Genomic DNA, 26603 nt, shown 5'->3' on the forward strand with positions numbered 1-26603 from the left:
TGTGTTGCGTGCATCTGCAGTCCCCCTGTCCTGTGTTCTGTGAATCCACAGTTCCCCTGTCCTGTGTTGTGTGAATCTACAAACCCCCTGTCCTGTGTTGTGTGAATCTACAAACCCCCTGTCATGTGTTGTGTGATTCTACAATCCCCCTGACCTGTGTTGTGTGAATCCAGACTCCCCCTGTCCTGTGTTGTGGGAATCCACACTCTCCCTGTCCTGTGTTGTGGGAATCCACACTCCCCCTGTCCTGTGTTGTGTGAATCCATAATCTCCCTGTCCTGTGTTGTGTGAATCCACAGTCCCCCTGTCCTGTGTTGTGTGAATCCACTCTCCCCCTGTCCTGTGTTGTGGGAATCCACAGTCCCCCTGTCCTGTGTTGTGGGTAGTCACACTCTCCCTGTCCTGTGTTGTGGGAATCCACAGTCCCCCTGTCCTGTGTTGTGGGAATCCACACTCCCCCTGTCCTGTGTTGTGGGAATCCACACTCTCCCTGTCCTGTGTTGTGTGAATCCACACTCTCCCTGTCCTGTGTTGTGGGAATCCACACTCCCCCTGTCCTGTGTTGTGTGAATCCACAATCTCCCTGTCCTGTGTTGTGTGAATCCACAGTCTACCTGTCCTGTGTTGTGTAAATCTACAAACCCCTTGTCCTGTATTGTGTGATTCCCCAATTTCCCTGTCCTGTCTTGTTTGAATCTACAGTTCCCCTGTCCTGTGTTGCGTGAATCTACAAACCCCCTGTCCTGTGTTGTGTGAATCTACAAACCCCCTGTCCTGTGTTGTGTGATTCTACAATCCCCCTGTCCTGTGTTGTGTGGATCCACACTCTCCCTGTCCTGGTGTTGTGGGAATCCACACTCCCCCTGTCCTGTGTTGTGGGAATCCATAATCTCCCTGTCCTGTGTTGTGGGAATCCACACTCCCCCTGTCCTGTGTTGTGTGAATCCATAATCTCCCTGTCCTGTGTTGTGGGAATCCACACTCCCCCTGTCCTGTGTTGTGGGAATCCACACTCCCCCTGTCCTGTGTTGTGTGAATCTACATTCCCCCTGTCCTGTGTTGTGTGAATCCATAATCTCCCTGTCCTGTGTTGTGGGAATCCACACTCCCCCTGTCCTGTGTTGTGTGAATCCACACTCCCCCTGTCCTGTATTGTGTGAATCCACAATCTCCCTGTCCTGTGTTGTGTGAATCCACACTCCTCCGTCCTGTGTTGTCTGAATCCATAATCTCCCTGTCCTGTGTTGTGTGTATCTACAATCCCCCTGTCCCGTGTTGTGTGAATCTACAATCCCCCTGTCCTGTGTTGTGTGAATCCCCAATCTCCCTGTCCTGTGTTGTGTGAATCCACAGTCCCCCTGTCCTGTGTTGTGTGAATCCACAGTCCCCCTGTCCTGTGTTGTGTGAATCCCCAATCTCCCTGTCCTGTGTTGTGTGAATCTTCAAAGCCCCTGTCCTGTGTTGTGTGAATCTACAATCCCCTTGTCCTGTGTTGTGGGAATCCAGTCCATCCCCTGTCCTGTGTTTTGTGAATCTACAATCCCCCTGTCCTGTGTTGTGTGAATCCCCAATCTCCCTGTCCTGTGTTGTGTGAATCCACAGTCTACCTGTCCTGTGTTGTGTAAATCTACAAACCCCTTGTCCTGTATTGTGTGATTCCCCAATTTCCCTGTCCTGTCTTGTTTGAATCTACAGTTCCCCTGTCCTGTGTTGTGTGAATCTACAAACCCCCTGTCCTGTGTTGTGTGAATCTACAAACCCCCTGTCCTGTGTTGTGTGATTCTACAATCCCCCTGACCTGTGTTGTGTGAATCCAGACTCCCCCTGTCCTGTGTTGTGGGAATCCACACTCTCCCTGTCCTGTGTTGTGGGAATCCACACTCCCCCTGTCCTGTGTTGTGTGAATCCATAATCTCCCTGTCCTGTGTTGTGTGAATCCACAGTCCCCCTGTCCTGTGTTGTGGGAATCCACTCTCCCCCTGTCCTGTGTTGTGGGAATCCACAGTCCCCCTGTCCTGTGTTGTGGGTAGTCACACTCTCCCTGTCCTGTGTTGTGGGAATCCACAGTCCCCCTGTCCTGTGTTGTGGGAATCCACACTCCCCCTGTCCTGTGTTGTGGGAATCCACACTCTCCCTGTCCTGTGTTGTGGGAATCCACACTCCCCCTGTCCTGTGTTGTGTGAATCCACAATCTCCCTGTCCTGTGTTGTGTGAATCCACAGTCTACCTGTCCTTTGTTGTGTAAATCTACAAACCCCTTGTCCTGTATTGTGTGATTCCCCAATTTCCCTGTCCTGTCTTGTTTGAATCTACAGTTCCCCTGTCCTGTGTTGTGTGAATCTACAAACCCCCTGTCCTGTGTTGTGTGAATCTACAAACCCCCTGTCCTGTGTTGTGTGATTCTACAATCCCCCTGTCCTGTGTTGTGTGAATCTACAATCCCCCTGTCCTGTATTGTGTGAATCCACAGTCCCCCTGTCCTGTGTTGTGGGAATCCACACTCTCCCTGTCCTGTGTTGTGGGAATCCACACTCCCCCTGTCCTGTGTTGTGGGAATCCATAATCTCCCTGTCCTGTGTTGTGTGAATCCACACTCTCCCTGTCCTGTGTTGTGGGAATCCACACTCCCCCTGTCCTGTGTTGTGGGAATCCATAATCTCCCTGTCCTGTGTTGTGGGAATCCACACTCTCCCTGTCCTGTGTTGTGGGAATCCACACTCCCCCTGTCCTGTGTTGTGGGAATCCATAATCTCCCTGTCCTGTGTTGTGTGAATCCACACTCTCCCTGTCCTGTGTTGTGGGAATCCACACTCCCCCTGTCCTGTGTTGTGTGAATCTACATTCCCCCTGTCCTGTGTTGTGTGAATCCATAATCTCCCTGTCCTGTGTTGTGTGAATCCACACTCTCCCTGTCCTGTGTTGTGGGAATCCACACTCCCCCTGTCCTGTGTTGTGTGAATCTACAATCCCCCTGTCCTGTGTTGTGTGAATCCCCAATCTCCCTGTCCTGTGTTGTGTGAATCCACAGTCTACCTGTCCTGTGTTGTGTAAATCTACAAACCCCTTGTCCTGTATTGTGTGATTCCCCAATTTCCCTGTCCTGTCTTGTTTGAATCTACAGTTCCCCTGTCCTGTGTTGTGTGAATCTACAAACCCCCTGTCCTGTGTTGTGTGATTCTACAATCCTCCTGACCTGTGTTGTGTGAATCCACACTCTCCCTGTCCTGTGTTGTGTGAATCCAGACTCCCCCTGTCCTGTGTTGGGAGGATCCACACTCTCCCTGTCCTGTGTTGTGGGAATCCACACTCTCCCTGTCCTGTGTTGTGGGAATCCACACTCTCCCTGTCCTGTGTTGTGGGAATCCACACTCTCCCTGTCCTGTGTTGTGTGAATCCATAATCTCCCTGTCCTGTGTTGTGGGAATCCATAATCTCCCTGTCCTGTGTTGTGGGAATCCACACTCCCCCTGTCCTGTGTTGTGGGAATCCACACTCTCCCTGTCCTGTGCTGTGGGAATCCACACTCTCCCTGTCCTGTGCTGTGGGAATCCATAATCTCCCTGTCCTGTGTTGTGGGAATCCATAATCTCCCTGTCCTGTGTTGTGGGAATCCACAGTCCCCCTGTCCTGTGTTGTGGGAATCCACACTCTCCCTGTCCTGTGTTGTGTGAATCCCCAATCTCCCTGTCCTGTGTTGTGTGAATCCACAATCCCCCTGTCCTGTGTTGTGTGAATCCACACTCACGCTGTCCTGTGTTGTGTGAATCCACAATCCCCCTGTCCTGTGTTGTGTGAATCCACAGTCCCCCTGTCCTGTGTTGTGGGAATCCCCAATCTCCCTGTCCTGTGTTGTGTGAATCTTCAAAGCCCCTGTCCTGTGTTGTGTGAATCTACAATCTCCCTGTCCTGTGTTGTGTGAATCTTCAAAGCCCCTGTCCTGTGTTGTGTGAATCCCCAATCTCCCTGTCCTGTGTTGTGTGAATCTTCAAAGCCCCTGTCCTGTGTTGTGTGAATCTACAATCCCCCTGTCCTGTGTTGTGTGAATCCCCAATCTCCCTGTCCTGTGTTGTGTGAATCCACCGTCCATCCCCTGTCCTGTGTTTTGTGAATCTACAATCCCCCTGTCCTGTGTTGTGTGAATCCCCAATCTCCCTGTCCTGTGTTGTGTGAATCCACAGTCTACCTGTCCTGTGTTGTGTAAATCTACAAACCCCTTGTCCTGTATTGTGTGATTCCCCGATTTCCCTGTCCTGTCTTGTTTGAATCTACAGTTCCCCTGTCCTGTGTTGTGTGAATCTACAATCCCCCTGACCTGTGTTGTGTGAATCCAGACTCCCCCTGTCCTGTGTTGTGTGAATCCACAATCTCCCTGTCCTGTGTTGTGTGAATCCACAGTCCCCCTGTCCTGTGTTGTGGGTAGCCACACTCTCCCTGTCCTGTGTTGTGGGAATCCACACTCCCCCTGTCCTGTGTTGTGTGAATCCACAACCTCCCTGTCCTGTGTTGTGGGAATCCACACTCTCCCTGTACTGTGTTGTGTGAATCCACAGTCCCCCTGTCCTGTGTTGTGTGAAACCACACTCTCCCTGTCCTGTGTTGTGTGGATCCACACTGCCCCTGTCCTGTGTTGTGTGAATCCACACTCACGCTGTCCTGTGTTGTGTGAATCCACAACCTCCCTGTCCTGTGTTGTGGGAATCCACACTCTCCCTGTCCTGTGTTGTGTGAATCCACAGTCCCCCTGTCCTGTGTTGTGTGAAACCACACTCTCCCTGTCCTGTGTTGTGTGGATCCACACTCTCACTGTTCTGTGTTGTGTGTATCCACAATCTCCCTGTCCTGTGTTGTGTGAATCCACACTGCCCCTGTCCTGTGTTGTGGGAATCCACACCCCCTGTCCTGTGTTGTGGGAATCCACACTCTCCCTGTCCTGTGTTGTGTGAATCCACACTCCCCCTGCCCTGTGTTGTGTGAATCCACACTCCCCCTGTCCTGTGTTGTGGGAATCCACACTCACGCTGTCCTGTGTTGTGTGAATCCACAATCCCCCTGTCCTGTGTTGTGTGAATCCACAGTCCCCCTGTCCTGTGTTGTGGGAATCCCCAATCTCCCTGTCCTGTGTTGTGTGAATCTTCAAAGCCCCTGTCCTGTGTTGTGTGAATCTACAATCTCCCTGTCCTGTGTTGTGTGAATCCACAACCTCCCTGTCCTGTGTTGTGGGAATCCACACTCTCCCTGTCCTGTGTTGTGTGAATCCACAGTCCCCCTGTCCTGTGTTGTGTGAAACCACACTCTCCCTGTCCTGTGTTGTGTGGATCCACACTCTCACTGTTCTGTGTTGTGTGTATCCACAATCTCCCTGTCCTGTGTTGTGTGAATCCACACTGCCCCTGTCCTGTGTTGTGGGAATCCACACCCCCTGTCCTGTGTTGTGGGAATCCACACTCTCCCTGTCCTGTGTTGTGTGAATCCACACTCCCCCTGCCCTGTGTTGTGTGAATCCACACTCCCCCTGTCCTGTGTTGTGGGAATCCACACCCCCTGTCCTGTGTTGTGGGAATCCACACTCTCCCTGTCCTGTGTTGTGTGAATCCACAATCAACCTGTCCTGTGTTGTGGGAATCCACATTCCCTCTGTCCTGTGTTGTGTGAATCCACACTCACACTGTCCTGTGTTGTGTGGATCCACACTCCCTCTGTCCTGTGTTGTGTGAATCCACACTCACGCTGTCCTGTGTTGTGTGAATCCACACTCCCCCTGTCCTGTGTTGTGTGAATCCACACTCACACTGTCCTGTGTTGTGGGAATCCACATTCCCTCTGTCCTGTGTTGTGTGAATCCACACTCACACTGTCCTGTGTTGTGTGGATCCACACTCCCTCTGTCCTGTGTTGTGTGAATCCACACTCACGCTGTCCTGTGTTGTGTGAATCCACACTCCCCCTGTCCTGTGTTGTGTGAATCCACACTCCCCCTGTCCTGTGTTGTGTGAATCCACACTCCCCCTGTCCTGTGTTGTGTGAATCCACACCCCCTGTCCTGTGTTGTGTGAAACCACACTCTCCCTGTCCTGTGTTGTGTGAATCCACACTCTGCTCTTTTGTGTTGTGGGAATCTATACTGTCCCTCCCCTGTGTCTTGTGAATCTGCTCTGCCACATTGTAGAAATCTGCACTCCCCATCCTGTGTTGTATTACTCTGCACTTAGCGCATAGTCCACTGCTCGACTCTCTCTATACCCATGACTGTGTGGCTAGGCATAGCTCAAATACCATCTGAAAATTTGCTGACGATGCAACCATTGTTGGTAGAATCTCAGGGGGTCACGAGAGGGTGTACAGGAGTGAGTGAGATATGCCAACTAGTGGAGTGGTGTCACAGCAACAACCTGGCACTCAACGTCAGCAAGACAAAAGAAGTGAGTGTAGACTTCAGGAAGTGTAAGACCAAGGAACACACACCAATCCTCGTAGAGAGATCAGAAGTGGAGAGAGTGAGCAGTTTCAAGTTCCTGGGTGTCATGATCTCGGAGGATCTAACCTGGTCCCAACATATTGATGTAGTTATAAAGAAGGCAAGGCAGTGACTGTACTTCATTAGGAGTTTGAAGAGATTTTGTATGTCAACAAATACACTCAAAAACTTCTATAGTTGTACCGTGGAGAGCATTCTGACAGGCTGCATCACTGTCTGGTATGGGGGCGACTGCTGCACAGGACCGAAAGAAGCTGCAGAGGGTTGTAAATCTAGTCAGCTCTATCTTGGGCACTTGCCTACAAAGTACCCTAACCAGGACATCTTTAGGGAGCCATGTCTCAGAAAGGCAGCGACCATTATTAAGGACCTCCAGCACCCAGGGCATGCCCTTTTCTCTCTGTTACCGTCAGGTAGGAGGTACAGGAGCCTGAAGGCACACACTCAGTGATTCAGGAACAGCTTCTTCCCCTCTGCCATCCAATTCCTAAATGGACATTGAACCCTTGAACACTACCTTACTTTTTTAATACTGTATACAGTATTTCTGTTTTTGCACATTTTAAATAATCTATTCAATATATGTAATTGATCTACTTGTTCATTTATTATTATTATTATTATTATTATTATTTTTCTCTCTCTGTTAGTTTATGTATTGCATTGAACTGCTGCTGCTATGTTAACAAATTTCACAACACATGCCAGTGATAATAAACCTGATTCTGACTCCCCCGTCCCACATTGTACGAATCCGCACTTCCCAGTCTTGTGTTGTGTGACCCCGCACTCCCTGTGACCTGTGTGGTGACTCCACCACCCCCAGTAATCTTCATATTCCATCTGGGTAGCCTCCAACCTGACAGTACGGACATCAATTTCTCTAACTGTCCTCTATTACTCACCCCTCTCTTTTCCATTCACCATTCTGACTCCCTTCTCACCCCTGATCTTCTCCTCAACTGCCCATCGCATCCCTCTGGTGCATCTCCTCCTTTCCTTTCTCCCAAGGTCAACTGACCTCTCCTCTCAGATTCCTTTCTCAGCCCTTTACTTCTTCCACATGTCACCTCCCAGCTTCCTATTTCATCCCCCCCCCACTCCTACTTTCCCCTCGCCTATCCCCTTCTGGCTTGTACTCCTTCCCCTCTCCTCACCTTCTTCCCCCTTCCTTTCCAGCATCTGCAGTATCTCTTGAGTACTAAACTTTACCTTTTGCTTCTTGACTAAATTCCCATAATCCAAAGTTTCATGACTTCGCCATACTGGAACCTACCTGTCCTTTACCCTGTGCAAGTTGGTCTCTAAACACCTTTCACGTGGCAGAAATTGACTTACCCCAAAACAGCTTTTCCTAGTTAACTCTCCTTAGTTCCTGCTTAATACTCTTGCAATTTGCCCTGCTTCAATTTAACACTCTCCCATAAGGTCCATACTTATCCGTATGTACAGCTGTCTTAAGTTATCTGAATCACAGATGTTCCCACCGAAAGATCAGGCTCATTACTCAACACCAGGTACAGTGTGGCCCACACTCCAGCTGGACTCACTCCAATACCCCTAACATATTCTACCCTGTCTGAACTTCTTTGACGAAAGAGGTCCCAGTCTGTATTAGGGAAGTTGAAATCCTGGTCTGTCCTTGGGGAATTTGGGAATGTGTGGTTGTTGGTTATTAATGGTGAAATGTTTTGGCTAAGGATCGTGCAAGTGTTGGTGACCTGCTTAAATATCCAGCATGGAATTCAAAACCAGAGTTCACTGTGCTCATTAACACACGAGGAACGTTTGGTGTCCTTGGGTCCATACGTGATGGAGGATCTCATTGAAACCAGTCCAATATGATAGGCCTGGTAGAATGGACATTGAGAGGATGTTTCCTAGATGGGAGAGTCTAGGATCTAAAGCTACAGCCTCAGAATAAAGAGAGGTCCCTTTAGAAGAGATTAGACGGAATTTCATTGCCACTGAGGATGATGGAGGTCAAGTCATTGGGTGTATTTAAAGCAGAGATTGATAGGTTCCTGATTGGTAAAGGGTTTAAGGACTATGGGAAGATTGGTAAGGGATTTAAGGACTATGGGGAGAAGATGGGAGAATCGAGCTGAAAAAAATTGGCCACGATTGAATGACAGAGCTGACTCAATGGGCTGAATGGCCTAAATCTTTCCCTGTAACTTATTAATGAGGTTCCTGATGGGGTATCCCAGAGCATTGTAGGTCATGCTGCCCACCCCAGCAGCAGGGTGGGGGTGTGGAGAGTGTCAGTGGTGTCTGTCTCTTCCCAGGACAGTCGCCCAGGGTTTGTTACTGATCGACATTTGGGATCTGGACTGACCTTCGACCCCTTCCCCCCCCCCCCCCCCCCCACTCCCCTTACAGCAGATGAAAGACCAGAGGAGGCAAGTAAGGCCGGGAGTGGCTCTGTGCGAGCGGAGGCGAGCAAGACAGGGGGCAGCTCAGTCCGGACGGAGGTGGAGACGCAGGAGGAAGCCAGAGGAGGGAGGAGGAGCCGATGGTGGAGGAGCGGCCCAGCCTACTGCCGGTACCTGCAAGGTTTCTCTGTTGCCCGGCTGAAGCAGGCCTTGTGGGGCTGGGCGGTGTTCCTGAGTGTCTGCTCGTCCTGGGCGGGCACCACCCAGCTGGCCAAGATCACCTTCCGGTCCTTTGATGCGCCTTTCGCCGTCACCTGGTTCGCCGCCACCTGGAACCTTCTCTTCTTCCCGCTCTACTACATCGGACATGCCTGGAGCGCCGAGGAGAAGCAGACACCTCTGCAACAATTCAGGTGGGGAGCTCCATGCCAGGGCCCACAGTGCAGGGAGAAGGAACTCTGTGCTGGGGCTGTCAGGGTGGAGAGATGGAGCTCTGTACTGCGTCCCTCATGGGGTAAGGAAGTAGGAGCTCTGCATCAGGGCTGTTGGAGTAAGGGGACGGAGCTCTGTGCTGGGGCTGTCAGGGTGGAGAGATGGAGGTGGCACTTCGCTCTGCTAGAGAGATGGAGCCCCACACTAGCATCCTCAGAGAGGGAGACCCTTATCTCCCGGAGGAGGCTCAGATAGGTCCACCTGACAGCAGTGGCACTGCAGGAGCAGCAACCTGTGGTTTCTCTGACCCTGCAGGCTGCTCATGCTTCTCAGTACTGCCGTCAGAGTTAACATGCCTGGCCATTGTATATCCCAGGGCAATTTCATTACCTACAACCTGAACCTCCTCAGTGCTGAGCCAACAGAAACACTCATTGAATGATTGTGTATTAGATCATTGACTGATGGGGGATTAGGATCATCGAGTGAGTGGGCATCAGGATCATCGAGTGAGTGGACATTAGGATCATCGAGTGAGTGGGAATTAGAATCATCGAATGACTGGAGATTAGGATCATCGAGTGACTGGAGATTAGAATCATCGAGTGAGTGGGCATTAGAATCATCGAGTGAGTGGGCATTAGGATCATCGAGTGAGTGGGCATTAGGATCATCGAGTGAGTGGGCATTAGAATCATCGAGTGAGTGGACATTAGGATCATTGAGTGAGTGGGAATTAGGATCATCGAGTGAGTGGGAATTAGGATCATCGAGTGAGTGGGAATTAGAATCATCGAGTGAGTGGGCATTAGGATCATCGAGTGAGTGGGCATTAGGATCATCGAGTGAGTGGGCATTAGGATCATCGAGTGAGTGGACATTAGGATCATCGAGTGAGTGGGCATTAGAATCATCGAGTGAGTGGACATTAGGATCATCGAGTGAGTGGGAATTAGGATCATCGAGTGACTGGAGATTAGGATCATCGAGTGAGTGGGCATTAGGATCATCGAGTGAGTGGGCATTAGGATCATCGAGTGAGTGGGCATTAGAATCATCGAGTGAGTGGACATTAGGATCATCGAGTGAGTGGGAATTAGGATCATCGAGTGAGTGGGCATTAGGATCATCGAGTGAGTGGGCATTAGGATCATCGAGTGAGTGGGCATTAGAATCATCGAGTGAGTGGGCATTAGAATCATCGAGTGAGTGGGCATTAGGATCATCGAGTGAGTGGGCATTAGGATCATCGAGTGAGTGGGCATTAGAATCATCGAGTGAGTGGGCATTAGAATCATCGAGTGAGTGGACATTAGGATCATCGAGTGAGTGGGAATTAGAATCATCAAGTGAGTGGGAATTAGGATCATCGAGTGAGTGGGCATTAGAATCATCGAGTGAGTGGGAATTAGAATCATCGAGTGAGTGGGCATTAGAATCATCGAGTGAGTGGGCATTAGGATCATCGAGTGAGTGGACATTAGGATCATCGAGTGAGTGGGAATTAGGATCATCGAGTGAGTGGGAATTAGGATCATCGAGTGAGTGGGCATCAGAATCATCGAGTGAGTGGGCATCAGGATCATCGAGTGAGTGGACATCAGGATCATCGAGTGAGTGGGCATCAGGATCATCGAGTGAGTGGGCATTAGGATCATCGAGTGAGTGGGCATTAGGATCATCGAGTGAGTGGGCATCAGGATTATTGAGTGATTGGGCATCAGAATCATTGAGTGAGTAGGCATCAGCATCATCGAGTGAGTGGGCATGAGAATCATCGAGTGAGTGGATATCAGAATCAGTGAGTGAGTGGGCATCAGAATCATCGAGTGATTGGGCATTAGAATCATCGAGTGAGTGGGCATGAGAATCATCGAGTGAGTGGATATCAGAATCAGTGAGTGAGTGGGCATCAGAATCATTGAGTGATTTGGCGTACAGATAGGCCTTTCAGCACTTCCATTCTTTGTTCGCCTCTGACATTAATCTCTTCCCTTGTCTACCACCCCTATCAATTCCTCTGATTTTCAGGCACCTCTTCCTTCCCACCCAACCCAACCCAAACAACAGGGGCAATTCACAGCTATTGAACCCAGAAACCCTCATGTTGTTGGGAGGGACAGGGAGAATGTGGGACGGAATACAGAATTCTCACTGACAGCTCGATAAGTCAACAAAACATAGGAGGAGAGTCAGGCGGTTCAGCCCATCGAGTCGTCTCTGCCATTCAATCATAGCTAATTGATTTTCTCTCTCAACCCCCTTCCTCTGCCTTCCATTCACAACCTTTAATGTCCTTACTAACCAAGAACTGTCAACCTCCACATTAAAGTGAAACAGTGACTTGGCCTCTGTGGGCACCTGTAGCAAAGATTTCCACAGTCTTACCACCCTCTCACTAAGAAACATTCCTCTTCATCCCTGTGGCAAATGGATATCCTTCTATTCTGAAGCTGTGTCCTCTGGTCCTAACTTCTCTTGCTATTAGAAACATACTCTCTATGTCCACTCTATCTAGGTCTTTCAATATTTGGAAGATATCAACAAGACTCCCCTCCCCCCACCCCAATTCTTCTAAACTCCAGCGAGTCCAGGTCCAGAGCCATCAGACACTCCTCATATGTAAACGCTTTCATTCCTGGGATAAGTCTTGTGAATCTCCTCTGGATCCTCTCCAACATCAGCACAGCCTTTATTAGATAAGGGGCCCAAAGCTGCTCACGATGCTCCAAGTGTGCTTTGAACAATGCCTTATAAAGCCTCAGCATTACATCCTTGCTTTCAAACCTGGGTTTCTCGAGCTGTGCCTCATACCTTGGGTGTTAACTCTACCTGTGTATGTGTTCATAGCGTCTTGGGCATGACTGTTAGCACACCCCTATCATTCAGTACCAATTCCAATCTGAATTCACTGCTGTGAAAAATTCAGTCCATCTTCCAGTGAGGAGTGAAGAACTCTCCTGGAATGTGAGGGCTCCCAGTCTGTGGTTTTAAGAGATATTGTACCTGAGCAGCCAGTGTGCAGACTCAAGCTCAGCAACAGAGGTATTGGCCACATTTGGAATACTGTGCACAGTTTTAGACCCCATATGTAAGAAAGGATGTGCTGGCATCAGAGGGTCCAGAGGAGGTGGTTCACAAGAATGATCCCGGGACTGAAAGGGTTAATGTTTGAGGAGCGTTTGATGGCTCTGAGTCAGTACTATCTGGAGTTTAGAAGAATGAGGAAGGATCTCATTGAAAGCACCGAATATTGAAAGTCCTATATAGAGTGAACATGCAGAGGATGTTTCTAATAGCAGAGGAGTCCTCAGAATAGAAGGGTATCCATTTAGAACAGAGATGGGAAGGAATTTTGTAGACAGAGGGTGATAAATCTGTGGAATTCATATAACAATTACAGCACGGAAACAGGTCATCTCGGCCCTTCTAGTCCATGCCGAACGCTTACTCTTACCTAGTCCCACCGACCTGCAGTCAGCCCATAACCCTCCATTCCTTTCCTGTCCATATACCTATCCAATTTTACTTCAAATGACAATATCGAACCTGCCTTTACCACTTCTACTGGAAGCTTGTTCCACACAGCTGCCACTCTCTGAGTAAAGAAATTCCCCTTCGTGTTACCCCTAAACTTTTGCTCCCTAACTCTCAACTCATGTCCTCTTGTTTGTATCTCCCCTACTCTCAATGGAAAAAGCCTATCCACGTCAACGCTATCTATCCCCCACATAATTTTAAATACCTCTATCAAGTCCCCCCACCAATCTTCTACGCTCCAAAAAATAAAGACCTAACTTGTTCAACCTTTCTCTGTAACTTAGGTGCTGAAACCCAGGTAACATTCTAGTAAATCTTCTCTGTACTCTCTCTATTTTGTTGACATCTTCCCTATAATTCAGTGACCAGAACTGTACACAATACTTCAAATTTGGCCTTACCAATGCCTTGTACAATTTTAACATTACATCCCAACTCCTATACTCAATGCCCTGATTTACAAAGATCAGCATACCAAAAGATTTCTTCACCACCCTATTCACATGAGATTCCACCTTCAGGGAACTATGCACCATTATTCCTAGATCACTCTGTTCTACTGCATTCTTCAACGCCCTACCATTTACCATGTATGTCCTATTTGGATTATTCCTACCAAAATGTAGCACCTCACACTTATCAGCATTAAACTCCATCTGCCATCATTCAGCCCACTCTTCTAACTGGCCTAAGTTTCTCTGCAAACTTTGAAAACCTGCTTCATTATCCACAATGCCACCTATCTTAGTATCATCTGCATACTTACTAATCCAATTTACCAACCCCATCATCCAGATCATTAATGTATATGACAAACAACATTGGACCCAATACAGATCTCTGAGGCACACCACTAGTCACCGGCCTCCAACCTGACAAACAGTTATCCACCACTACTCTCTGGCAACTCCCATCCAGCCACTGTTGAATCCATTTTACTACTTCAATATTAATAACTAACGATTGAACCTTCCTAACTAACCTTCTGTGCAGAACCTTGTCAAAGGCCTTACTGAAGTCCATATGGACAACATCCACTGCTTTACCCTCGTCAACTTTCCTAGTAACCTCTTCAAAAACTTCAATAAGATTTGTCAAACATGACCTTCCACGCACAAATCCATGTTGACTGTTCCTAATCAGACCCTGTCTATCCAGATAATTATATATACCATCTCTAAGAATACTTTCCATTAATTTACCCACCACTGACATCAAACTTACAAACTTAAAGTGGAGGTTGATAGGTTCCTGATTTGTAAAGGGGAGAAGGCAGAAGAATGGGGTTGAGAGGGAAAATAATTCAGCCAAGATCGATTGGCAGAGCAGACTTGGCTGAGTGGCCTAATTCTGCTGCAATATCTTATGGTCTTGTGGTGGGAGTGGAGGGGCATAACACAGTGCAGTTCCATGGGCCAACATAGCATACCCACAGCTCACTAACCCTAAACTAAACGTCTTTGGAACGTGGGAGGAAACTGGAGCACCCAGAGGAAATCTACACGGTCACGAGGAGAAGGCAGAGACAGAGGCAGGATGGGTGGCCATCGCTGCGAGGCATTACTAACTCTCGTCCTTCTCCCCGGCAGGGAATGCTGCAGGTTCTATGGGGATGACGGCTTAACCATCAAAATATTCTTCACCAGGGCCGCCCCCTTCTGCGTCCTGTGGACTCTAACCCATTACCTGTACCTACTGGCCCTGAAGAAGATAAGTGCCACGGATGCCTCTGCTCTCTTCTGCTGTAACAAGGCCTTTGTCTTTCTGCTGTCATGGATTGTCCTACGGGACAAGTTTATGGGGGTCCGGGTGAGTCACGCCTCCTGCTTAACACTTCGTACAAGGAGCGCCTTACGACAGACTAGGGGCAGAAGGAGCGCTTTACAACAGACAGGAGCCCTCAGAGTGTGAGGACAGGCAGTTTGTCCTCCTGCTCAGTGGTGGCACAGCGACATAGCTGGTAGAATCTCTGCCCTATGGCGCCAGAGACTCAGGTTCGATCCCCAGGCACATTGCCATGGGCAGAGTCTGAACATTCTTCCTGTGACCCCACAGGAAACCACACCCCAACGACTGGGTTGGTGGGTACACAGACTGTGGTAAATACCCCCTCCCAGATGAAGGAGGTGGGTTTAATTGGCTGTGGTAAATAGCCCCTGACACGATTGTTCCGCTAATTGGCTGAGATAAATTCAGCTAGTTTTGGGGAAGCTGGGGGAGTTGGTGTCAATTCAAGACTGGATTTGTGTAAGATTAGTCTAAATGGGTGCCTGAAGGTCAGCACAGATAGAGAGAGCTGAATGGCCTCTTTCTGTACTGATTGATGAATGAGATAACGACTAGCTGAGACTGACTGAGGACAGTGTGACTGCATGGAGACAGAGCCTGGGAATAGCACCACCATTGTCTGTCCGTACGTTCCCATCCCACACTGCGTGAAGGGTGTTCTTGTCCCGTCCCACACCGCGTGAGACGAGAGTGAACATTAGCAGTGACAGAGGAGCACCTCCTCGATGGGAACTTTCCTGGCATTAACCTGCAACATGTTGGGGCGTCACGGTAGAGTAGTGGTTAGCGCGATGCTGTTGGAATTGGGAGTTCAAATCCAGCATCCTCTGTAAGCAAGTTTGTAAGCTCCTTCCTGTGTGCATGTGTGTTTCCTCCAGTTTGTCCCATCGTCCAACGGCGTGCTGGTGAGCAGGTTAATTTGTTATTGTGAATTGTCTGGTGGGTAGGCTAGAGTTAAATCTGTGTGTTGCTGGACAGCTTGGCTCGAAGGACAGGAAAGGCCTGCTCTGCGATGTGTCTCTAAGTCTCAAGGACCTTTTTTATGCCATGGACCCCCTGCTCTAAATAAAAGTAAACTTGTAAAGTCAGGCAGCATCTATGGAGGGATATGAGCTGCTCTGTCCTGCTGAGTTCCTCCAGGATTTTGTGTGTATTGCTCAGGATTTCCAGTATCTGCAAAATCTCTTGTTTTCATAACGTACAACCTTTGCCTTGGAGGCAGGGCTGTTATCCAGAGGAACTGCTCCTGACTTGACTCTTCACTGGCCAACGAACCTTCTTCAGCCATGACCTACGACCCCAGGGCTCACCTTGGCCATTATTTTCCCTCTTAATCTCATTCTCCAGCATTCTCCTCTTAGCCTTTAAAGCCCTGGCTGACCAAGAACCTGTCAACCTCAGTTTTAAACATACCCAAGGACGTGGCCTCCACAGCCGTTTGTGACAATGAATTCCACAGACTCACCACTTCTGGCTAAAGAAATTCCTCCTCGTCTCTGTACAAATGAAACGCCCTTCTATTCTAGGCCATGCCCACTGTTTCTAGACTCCCCCACTATTGGAAACATCCACTCTATCTAGGCCTTTCAGTATCTGCTAGGTTTCAACAAGATTCCCGTTCATTCTTCCAAACTCCAGCTAGTGCGGGCCTAGAGGCTTCAAGCATTTCTCACACATTAACCCTTTCATTCCTGGGATAATTCTCATAAACCTCCTCCGGAACCTCTAGGATGCCAGCACATCCTTTCTTAGATATAGGACCTGAGTAATAGGGAGAGGTTGAATAGTTTAGGACTTTTTTCACTGGAACATAAGAGAATGAGGGAAGATTTTATAGAAGCATACAGAATTATGAGAGATATAGATGGAGTGAATACAAGCAGGCTTTTCACCCTTCAGGTTGGTGAGATTAGAACTAGAGGTCATGGGTTTAAGGTGAAAGGTAAAATATTTAAAAGCGGGAACATCATTTAAGTGTCGAACGAGCTGCCAGCAGAAGTGAGACTCAGGTTCAAATGTAACATTTGGATGAGATTGGAGGGATATAGTTCGGCTGCAGGAAGATGGGTTTAGGCAGATGACTAGACCAGCACAGTCTAGATGGGCATGGAGCCTGTTTCTGTGCTGTAGTGCTCTTTGACTAACTGAGCCTCCATCTCTCCTCACCAGATAGTGGCCGCCATTCTTGCCATCGCTGGCATTGTGATGATCACTTACGCCGACGGTTTCCATAGCCACTCTGTCATCGGAATTACGCTCGTTGTGGCGTCAGCCTCCATGTCGGCCCTCTACAAGGTGAGAGCCTCAGCAAGGCACCCTAACCTGGCAGGGGATTAACCATTTAGTAGTATTTACATGAGAGGCCTCCTCAAGATGGCAAGATCCATCCGGACTGTGCCTTCTTCTTGCGACTACCCTCGGGTAAGACGTACAGAACCTTGAAATTCCACGGCACCAGTTTCAAGAATAGCTACTTCCTTTCAACCATTCAGTGCATGAACTGCCTGGCACAACCCTAATGCAACACCTCAACAGCACTGTTAGCTTCACTTTGCATTGAAATTAAATTCTTTTGCTTCTATTTGTGTTTTTCCTTGTAAAAATTGTGTTTAATTTATGTTTTAACTTATGTTTCTTTTGTGAATGCTGCTTACCCGATGCTCTGTGCCTGTGATGTCACTGCAAGTAAGTTTTTCATTGCACCTCAGCACACGGCAACAAACGCAACTTCAACTTTGACGTTGCAAAATGATCACAACACACCAAAATTCAAAGTAAATTTATTATCTAAGTACATAGACGTCACCATATACTACCTCACATTCATTACCCTGCATGCATTTACAGTTGAACAAAGAAAGACAGTAGAATCAAGGACAAACTATACACAAACGACACTGACAAACAGCCAGTGTGCAAACGACTGATAAATAATCAACAGATGTGATTATACTATAGTACTGTAGTAGCTTGAGCTTATAATTAATATATTTTTGTAAAATTCTGTGCTGCGTTGGCTGTTAAACAACCTGAACTTGCTGAGCCTGTAGGTAAAGCAGCTTTCTCCTTCTTCCCAGATCTTGTTTAAGATGTTGCTGGGCAGTGCCAAATACGGTGAAGCTGCCTTATTCCTAACGGTGCTCGGCCTGTTCAACGTCACCTTCATTATCTGCGTTCCCATGGCTCTTTACTTCACCGGTATCGAGTACTGGACCTCCTTTAGCCTCATTCCCTGGGAGAAGCTGTGTGGGATAGCAATTCTTCTGCTTTGTAAGTTGCAAAGTGTTTCCTCTAACTGTTTGGGTGTCTGTGTTCCCTCCCCTCCACCCAGACTCTGCACCTCCTCCTGAGACCCTCTTCCCCCAGTGACCTCACTGGCCTCTAGGGATCCAAACTGGCTGTGGTGTGGTTGAACGTGGATGGAGGAGTAGTGGCTGTGGTGTGGTTGAACGTGGATGGAGGAGTAGTGGCTGTGGTGTGGTTGAACGTGGATGGAGGAGTAGTGGCTGTGGTGTGGTTGAACGTGGATGGAGGAGTAGTGGCTGTGGTGTGGTTGAACGTGGATGGAGGAGTAGTGGCACTGAGTTTGCTGTTGGTCTATTACTGTACTGAGACACAGTGAAACGCTCGTCTTGCACGCTGTCCCTACAGGGCAGATCATTGCACACTGCTTTGAGCTAGAACAAGGTGAAACAATGCAGAAAGAAGCGTAAAAACTACCAAGAATATGCAGTGCAGGTAGACAATAAAGTGCAAGACCATAACGAGGTGGAGAGTCCATGCTGCCATACAAGAGGTCTGTTCAAGAGTCTGATAATGGTGGGACAGAGACTTTTCCTGAGCCTGGTGGTACATGCTTTCAAGATTTTATAACTTCTACCCAATGGGAGTAGGAGAGTTGGGTTCACATTCAGATTTATTAATCACATGTACATCGAAACAGACAGTGAAATGCATTGTTTACATTAAGAACCAACACAACTCAAAGATGTGCTGGGGCCATCCTTTTAACCTACTCCAAGATCAATCCAACCCTTCCCTCCCATAGAGTCCTCCATTCTTCTATCATCCATGTGCCTACCTGACAGTTTCTTAAATGTCCCTAATGTATCTGTCTCTACCACCATCTTTGTCAGGGTGTTTACATCTCACACCCCTCCATACTTTCCTCTCTGCTCTCTTGTAGTGGCCATTTCCACCCTGGGAAAAGGTTTCTGGCAGTCCATCTACCTATTCTTCTTGTCATCTTGTACACCTTTATCAACTCACCGCTCCAGAGAGGAAAGCGCTAGCTCACCAAACCTATCCCTAGTCAGGCAGCATCCTGGTAAATCTCCTCTGCACCCATTCTAAAGCTTCCAATCCTTCCTGTTAATGAGGCGACCAGAACTGAACACAATATTCCAAGTGTGATATAACCAGGGTTTTATAGATCCACAACATTACGCTGTGGCTCTTGAACTGAATCTCACAATTAATGAATGCTGACACGTGATATACCTTCGTAACAATCCTGTCAACTTGTGCACCAACTCTGAAGGATCTATGGACGTGGACCCCAAGATCCCTCTGCTCCTCCACACCGCTAAGAATCCTGCCATTAACCCTGTACTCTGCCTCCAAGTTCCACCTTCCAAAATGAACCACTTCACACTTTTCTGGTTATAATGATCCTCAACAAATTTTAATACCCCGATATAGAAATAGAGCCTCATCCAGCCTGATATCTACTGTTTTCCCTGTCTCTATTATGAGCCCTCTTATGCTCATCAGTACCTCACTGGCCTTAAGGCACATCGGGATGTGAACGGGGAGATGCAATTCTTCCCTTTAATGTCATGGTTTCTGTGTCCATCTTTCCAGCCTTTACCATCCTGATGAATTTTGGGATTGCTGTCACTTCTCCAACACTGATATCCGTGGGAGTGGTCCTCAGTGTTCCTGTAAACGCTGGTAAGACGTTTTTCTCTTTGGCTCTTTCCCTGGGCTGCAGCAATAAGCAAGAAAGCTGCAGGCTCTGGGTACAAGTGTTCTCCCAGGCCCGCTGTCAAAAAAACACTATCAGAAGTGCTTAGTGCTAAGAGGGGTTGTGATAGAGGAAGCAGGGAGAATGTTTTCAGGTCAGGATGGGTCATATTGTGGCAGATGGAGTTTAAAGGAAAAATAAGGACAAGGACAGGGATAGATATTTTGTGTCAACAGGGGTTTCCAGGAAAGCTTGTCAATAGTACCAGGTGATTAAAGCTGCCAAGATTCTTCTATTAGTGAAAAATGGCAGAAGGCACTTAACGCAGACAAGTGTAAGGTGTTGCTTTTTGGGAGAACACAGTGAATGGTTGGGCACTGAGGAGTGTGTGGTAGAAGACAGGGATATGGGAATATAGATCCATAATTCCTTGAAAGTGGCTTCACTGTTAGATAAAGAGAGCTTTTGGTACATCACCCTTTCATAAATCAGGACACTGAGGAAAGGAGTTGGAATGTTATTTTGAAGTTGTACAAAATGCTGATGAGGCTGGATTTGGAGCATCATGTGTAGTTCTGGTCACCTACCTACAGGAAAGATACCAATAAGCTTGAAAGAGTGCGGAGAAAATTTGCGAGGGTGCTGCCAGGACACGAGTCCCAGGGAGAGGTTGAATAGGTTAAGACTTTATTCTCTGGAGTGCAGGAGAATGAGGGGAGATCTTATAGAGCTATAGAAAATTATGGGATGTATAGATAGGAAAATGCTAGCAGGTTTTTTCCCTTCAGGTTGGATGTCTCTAGAACAAGAGGTTGAGGGTGAAAGGTGAACATGGAGGGGAACTCCTTCACTCAGAGGGTGGTGTGAGTGTGGAACAAGTTGCCCGCACAAGTGGTGGATGCAGGTTCAGTTGTAACATTTCAACTCTGGGTAGGGACACAGATGGGAAGGATACGGTCCAGGTGTAGGTCGATGGCACGAGGCAGAAAATCAGGTTGGCATGTACTAGGTAACCTGAAGAGCCAGTTTCTGTGCTGTAGGACTCATTAAGTCTCAGAGTGTCGTAGAGGACAGGCCTAGAGCCCCTTCAGTACAAAAGGTGTTATCAAGACATCAAAATGGTTAAGAAATCCATGAGGATGGATGGGAAGGGATCACTCTCTCTGGCAGAAAAGGAACCCAGACTGGAGGACCAGAACCTTAGAAATGAGATTGTGTGGTTCAGCCTTTACAAAGGGCAGTGGTGTGGCATCTGGATCCACCCAGCCACCCCCACCCCCAGAAGCTGAATGTTTTCAAATGTTCTGCCTAGACGTTGTTGGCTAACAGCATTAAGGGTTGGGGACCCATGCACTGTCTATGAGGTTCAGGTCAAGATCAAGGATCAACTTTATTCACCATATACCGTACACTCAGTGAATTCTTTATTGGGTACCTTCAGAACCAACAGAAGGCAAGTAAAAGGGCAATAAGGAGAGAAAGGGTTAAGGTAAGCCAGCCAATAATATAAAAGGGAATACCAAGAGTTTTTCAATTATATAAAGAGTAAATGAGAGGCAAGTGTGGATATTGGACCACTGTAAAATGATGCTAGAGAGTTAGTAATAGGGGATAAAGAAATGGCGGATAAACTCAGTAAGTTTTTTGTGTCAGTCTTCACTGTGAAACATACCAGCAGAATGTCAGAAATTTGAGTACTGGGGGCAGAAGTGAGTGTAGTTGCCATTACTAAGGAGAAAGTGCTTGGGAACCTGAAAGATCTGAAGGTAAACCAGATAGACACCCAGGAGGTGGCTGAAGAAATTGTGGAGGCTTTAATAGAGATTTTTCAAGAATCACTAGATTCTGGAATGGTTCTGGAGGACTGAAAATTTGCAAATGTCACTCCATTCTTTAAGAAGAGAGGGAGGCAGAAGGAAGGAAATTATAGACCAGTTAGCCTGACCTCAGTGGTAGGAAGATGTTGGAGGCCAATACTAGGGATGAGGTTTTGGGGTACTTGGAGGTGCATGGTAAAATCATTCAAAGTCAGCATAGTTTCCTTAAGGGGGAATCTTGCCTGACAAATCTGTTAGGATTCTTTGAGGAAATAACAAGCAGGAGAGACAAACAGAGTTAGTGGCTGTTGTTTACTTTGATTTTCAGAAGGCCTTTGACAAGATGCCACAACAAGGGTGCCTAACAACATAAGAGCCCAAGGTATTACAGGAAAGATACTAGCATGGATAGAAGATTGGCTGACAGACAGGAGGCAAAGTGTGGAAATAATGGCGGCCTTTTCTGACTAGTGGTGTTCTGCAGGAGTTGGTGCTAGGACCACTTTTTTCACATTGTATGTTAATGATTTGATTCCAGGATTCAAAGTGCATTTCTAATCAAAGAATATATAAATTATACAACCTTGAGATTTTTTACTTACAGGTAGCCACACAGCAAGAAACCTGAAAGAACCCAATTAAAGAAAAAAAGACCAGCACCCAATGGATGAGTGAATTAGTGGCTTTGCAGTCAATACAAAGATAGGTGGAATGGCAGGTAGTGTTGAGGAAGGGTGGAGGCTTAAACAGATTAGGACAATGGGCAAAGAAGTGGCAGATGGAATAAAGTGTAAGGAATTGTATAGTCTTGCGTTTTGATGGAAGAAATAAAGGTGTAGAATATTTTCTAACTGGGAGCAAATTCATGAATCAGAAGTGCAAAGGGACTTGGGAGTACTCGTGCAGAATTCCCTAAAAGTTAACTTGCAGGTTGAGTCGGTGGTGTGAAAGACAAACACGATGTTAGCATTCATTTTGAGTGACTAGAAAATAATAGCTTTGGCTTTATGAGGCACTGGTTATTTGACTACTGTGAGCAGTTTTGGGCCACTTATCTAAGAAAGGATGTGTTGGCATTGGAGAAGGTGAGAGGAGCTTTACCAGAATGATCCCAGGAATGAAAGGGTTAATATATGACAAGTGTTTGATTGCTCTGGGCCAGTACTCATTGGGGTTTAAAAGAATGGTGGGGTGGGGGGGGCTCAATGAAATGCATGGAATATTGAAAGTCCTAGATAGAGTGGATATGGAGAGGATATTTCCTCTAGTGGGAGAGTCCAGGACCAGAGGGTCCAGCCTCAGAATAGGAGATCTCTTTAAAACAGAGATATGGAGGAACACCTTTAGTCAGAGGGTGGTGAATCTTTGGAATTCATTCCTACAGACAGTTGTGGAGGCCAAGTCATTGGGTATATTTAAAGCGAATGTTGATAGGTTCTTGATTAGTAAAAGCATCAAAGATTTTCGGGAGAAGGCAGGAGAATGGGGTCAAGAGGGATAATAAATCAGTCATGGTGGAATGCAAAGCAGACTTGATGGACTAAATGGCATTATTTTGCTCCTATGTATTATGACTTACCCCTCAGAGAGCTGCCTTTGAGGGCGATGTAGTGAGTGATGGGGAATGATTGTTTGTGCTGACCATGGTCCAAATATTAATTAGGATCGACCGTATTTTCCTCCTGAAGGGGATATACATGGAGTTATAGATCAATGCAGCATAGAACTCTCCAGCCCAATGAGTCCATTCCACACCAGCACTCGGGCACTTCACTTCAGCAGAGGAGGGGAGGTGTGGGCAGATGTTGCTCTGTGGAGACGGAATGTGTAGCTGTACGATCGTGGTGCCAGGAGACAGCCAGGCAGGAGGAAGCAGTGGCTCCTGAGGGTGGGGGTAAAGTTGCTACTCAGTAAAAGGAGGGGTGAGGGGAAGATATCTGGGTATGAATGACCCAGTGGTGAGGTCACAGCCCAGGAGGGCATTGGGGGTGAATTTGGCTGGAGAGGCAGGCATACTGCAGGAGCAGAAGGGGGATTGCTGAACTGGCCCAGATCGGGGAGGAGGGTGCCCTGAGACCCTGAGGAGGTGGAGGAGCTGACAGAAAGGGACGGTGGTGCACCTACATGGGGGGGTGGCTGAGCTAGGGTGTTGTTTTAGAAAGGCAGGGGGTCTGTCAGAGCAAAGCTGGACCTGATCTTCAATGTCTGATTGGGCTGCCATCGTCACCCCCCGTACTTTCTCTGGACAGTGGGTTAGAGCAGGGCGATCGGGACTCCCGCCGCACACTAAAGCTGCCTCTCCTCTCTCTCTCCATCGCCAGTGGTGGATGCCTACACCAGCGACATCATCTTCAATGGCGTGAGGGTGGTGGCTGTGCTGATCATCTGCCTGGGCTTCCTGCTGCTCCTGCTGCCCGAGGAGTGGGACCGGCTGGCCGCCAGCCTCATCAGCCGCCTCCGAATCAGCAAGAAGGAGCAGCCGGCGGAGGAGCAGTCGGATCCGGGCTTTGTGGGTCAGAGCCGAAGGAGCAAGGCATCCCGGACGTCAGCCGCCAGCTTCTCGCATTCCTTCTAGTGGCACGGCAACCATTTCAGAGGAAACTTTTTGTGGTAAAAGGCAGGAAGATACAGACAGCTCATGTTACATATGGGTGCCTATTTCTTACTGGATATTTCCAAAGACGCGTTGTGTGTGTGTGTACCACCGATGAGCGTGTATTCATCACCGACTGCCGGAGCAAGATGGTATTTCATTGAGCAGGGTATTGGCTTTGTGGTGGGGCTATGAGATTGGTCTGAGGGTGGGGGTGTTCCACCCTGCCCGATACACCTCGCCATTCAAGTGCAGTGTTGAGAGGGCATCAGCTGTAACCCGTGCTCGCAACATTTGGCCATGGCATCGAGAGGGTACCGGTTCTACTGTGCACCCTGCCTTCTGGGCACTGGCACTTGGTGTCGCAGTGAGCAGGCAGTTTGCTGTTGACCTTGGTGCCAACCTCTGGGTGACGCCTCACACAGTTGAGAAGCTGCTTGTCTTCGTGTCCGACCCCTCCTCTTGCCCTGGTGGCACCACAACCTGGGTTCACTCAGTGAGATGCTGACGTCCATCGCTTGCAACATCCCTCCATTGCTTTTTGTTCTCCTTCCTACGCCAGTCCCCAGATGCTGCATGTGTGATGACGTCTACCTGACGGTGCTTAATTAAAAGGGCTTGGGTCAGCATTCCCATTGAGATCTGCATGGGTCTTCACATTCCAAGTCTTCCAAATGCACGGTAAACCACTCAGAAGACCTGCAGTTTGAAGACCCATGCATGCAGAGATGTCTGTGTTCTGGGCCGCTCTATCGGGCACTATCACTTTATTTGTCACATGTACATCAAAACATACAGTGAAAGGAGTCGTTTGTGTCAATGGCCAACGCAGCCTGAGAAGGTGCTGGGAGCAGCCCACAGGTATCACCATGCTTCTGTCACCAACATGGCACACCCACAACTCACTAACCTGGCCATCCTTGGAGTGTGCGAGGAACCAGAGGTGACGGGGAGAACGTATAAACTCCTTACAGAGAGCGGTGGGAAATGAACACCAATCATTGACGCTGTAAAACGTTCAGCTGACCACTACACTACCGTGTCACCCCACGTGCAGCCCCCTCGAACTGTGACCCGTGACAGCAGGTGGGCAGTGTCCTGCTGGGTTTCTTGTTCCCGTTCCCACCGACATACGCATCTGCTGTCTTGTGCGTGCGGGCTGCTGACAGCTACTGTCCTGTGCAAGGCAGTTAATTAAAGGCGTCACACCCATTGCCAAGGAGTCAGACAGCACAGGCACAAGCCCTTCAGCCCACTGTGGCTGTGCTAAACACAGTAATTTTATTCCCTTTGCATTCCCTCCAGATTCAACCTCTCACTCACCTACACATTGGAGGCAATTTACATCAGCCAATTAACCCACCGACCCACTCACCTTTCGGGGTTGTGTGTGTGTGTGGGGGGGAGAGTCACGTACTCACAGGGAGAACATGCAGACTCCACACAGACAGCACCAGAGGTCAGGATTGAACCTGTGAAGCTGTGAGATGGTGACTCCACTGACTACCCCACTGTGTCTTCAAGAGTTAGCTGCGTGAGAATCCGGAAGGAGATGTTGTGGCTGGTGGTCAGTCTGCCCTCCTCCTCCTCCACCTCCTGCCCCCTTTCCCTGCCCTACTCACTCTGCCTCCTCCACTTGCCCACCCCTGCCCCTCTACCCAACCTTGAATGGCAATTTACTGTCCAAAATTGATTTTAAGTTGGGGTGCATTGCGGACCTGGTCTTGAGAGTGGCCAAAGTAACACACACAAAATGCTGGAGGAACCCTCAGCACATTAGGCAGCATCTAAGGAGAGGAATAATGAGTCAATGTGTCAGGCTGAGACCCTTCATAAGGACTCAGTCTGAAAAATCAACTCCTCCTTTATTCCTCTTTATAGATGCTGCCTGGCCTGATGAGTTCCTCCAGCATTTCATGTGTACTACTCTGGATTTCCAGCATCTGCAGAATTTTGTGTTTACGTTATGTTATGTATTAAACCAAGGTGCAGTCAAACCCTGAGGTCAGCGTCCCCAACATTGCCCAGCAGCCGACACTGGGAGAATGGGCTGAGGACACAAATTTCCCCTTGATGTGCCCAAACTCTCAATCTCCCAGCTGCAGAGGAATCTGCCCACCAGCCTAACCGACCCTCCTCCGGCATCCTGTTGATATGCAACGCGCTTTTTATATTTAAAATTGTGAATCAAAACTTTGGATTAAATACAATGGGGGCTATTATGTTTGAACTGATGCCCAAGTACCGACGTCTCTCCCGTCTGAATTTTCTACTGGTAGCCAAGCCGAAACACTTTTAGGTATTGCTTGCATGTCTCTTCATAGTATTAACTGTGTCAGAGTGTGTTTTTTAAAGAAGAATCTGCTGGTCACTGGAGAATAAAGCATGGCTTTCAGGTGTACAAGATCTTCACTGCCAGCACCATTCTGCAGCCCTGAGGGTTGCCAGCTCTGCAGGGACATCTTCCTGGGGGCTTCATCACCTGATTTCCTGTTCTCACGTGCATCATCCCTCCAATAGTCAATCTGCTCCTAGTGCTTGCAAATACCCCACCAGACTCCTGGCCAAAGAGAGCAGCAGCAATTTCTTCACTAACCTTGAATCACTAACTTCTTCA

At 48.2% G+C, this 26603-nt stretch overlaps 1 protein-coding gene across 2 annotated transcripts in view; it reads left to right on the top strand.

Moving 5' to 3' along the window:
• LOC132400800 (solute carrier family 35 member F3-like) overlaps positions 1 to 26289 on the top strand; it is an 88554-nt gene extending 62265 nt beyond the window's left edge. For both annotated transcript variants that reach the window (XM_059982180.1, XM_059982181.1), the window contains 6 exons: positions 8858 to 9263; positions 14412 to 14631; positions 16780 to 16905; positions 17688 to 17880; positions 19474 to 19563; positions 23715 to 26289. In XM_059982180.1, the coding sequence (XP_059838163.1) occupies positions 8858 to 9263; positions 14412 to 14631; positions 16780 to 16905; positions 17688 to 17880; positions 19474 to 19563; positions 23715 to 23968 (1289 nt within the window). In that variant the 3' untranslated portion in view covers positions 23969 to 26289. The remainder of the gene's footprint in view (positions 1 to 8857; positions 9264 to 14411; positions 14632 to 16779; positions 16906 to 17687; positions 17881 to 19473; positions 19564 to 23714) is intronic.
• Positions 26290 to 26603: the final 314 nt, after the last annotated feature.

Source organism: Hypanus sabinus, chromosome 10 (genome assembly GCF_030144855.1).
Source record: "Hypanus sabinus isolate sHypSab1 chromosome 10, sHypSab1.hap1, whole genome shotgun sequence".
In the NCBI taxonomy this organism is placed as follows: domain Eukaryota; kingdom Metazoa; phylum Chordata; class Chondrichthyes; order Myliobatiformes; family Dasyatidae; genus Hypanus; species Hypanus sabinus.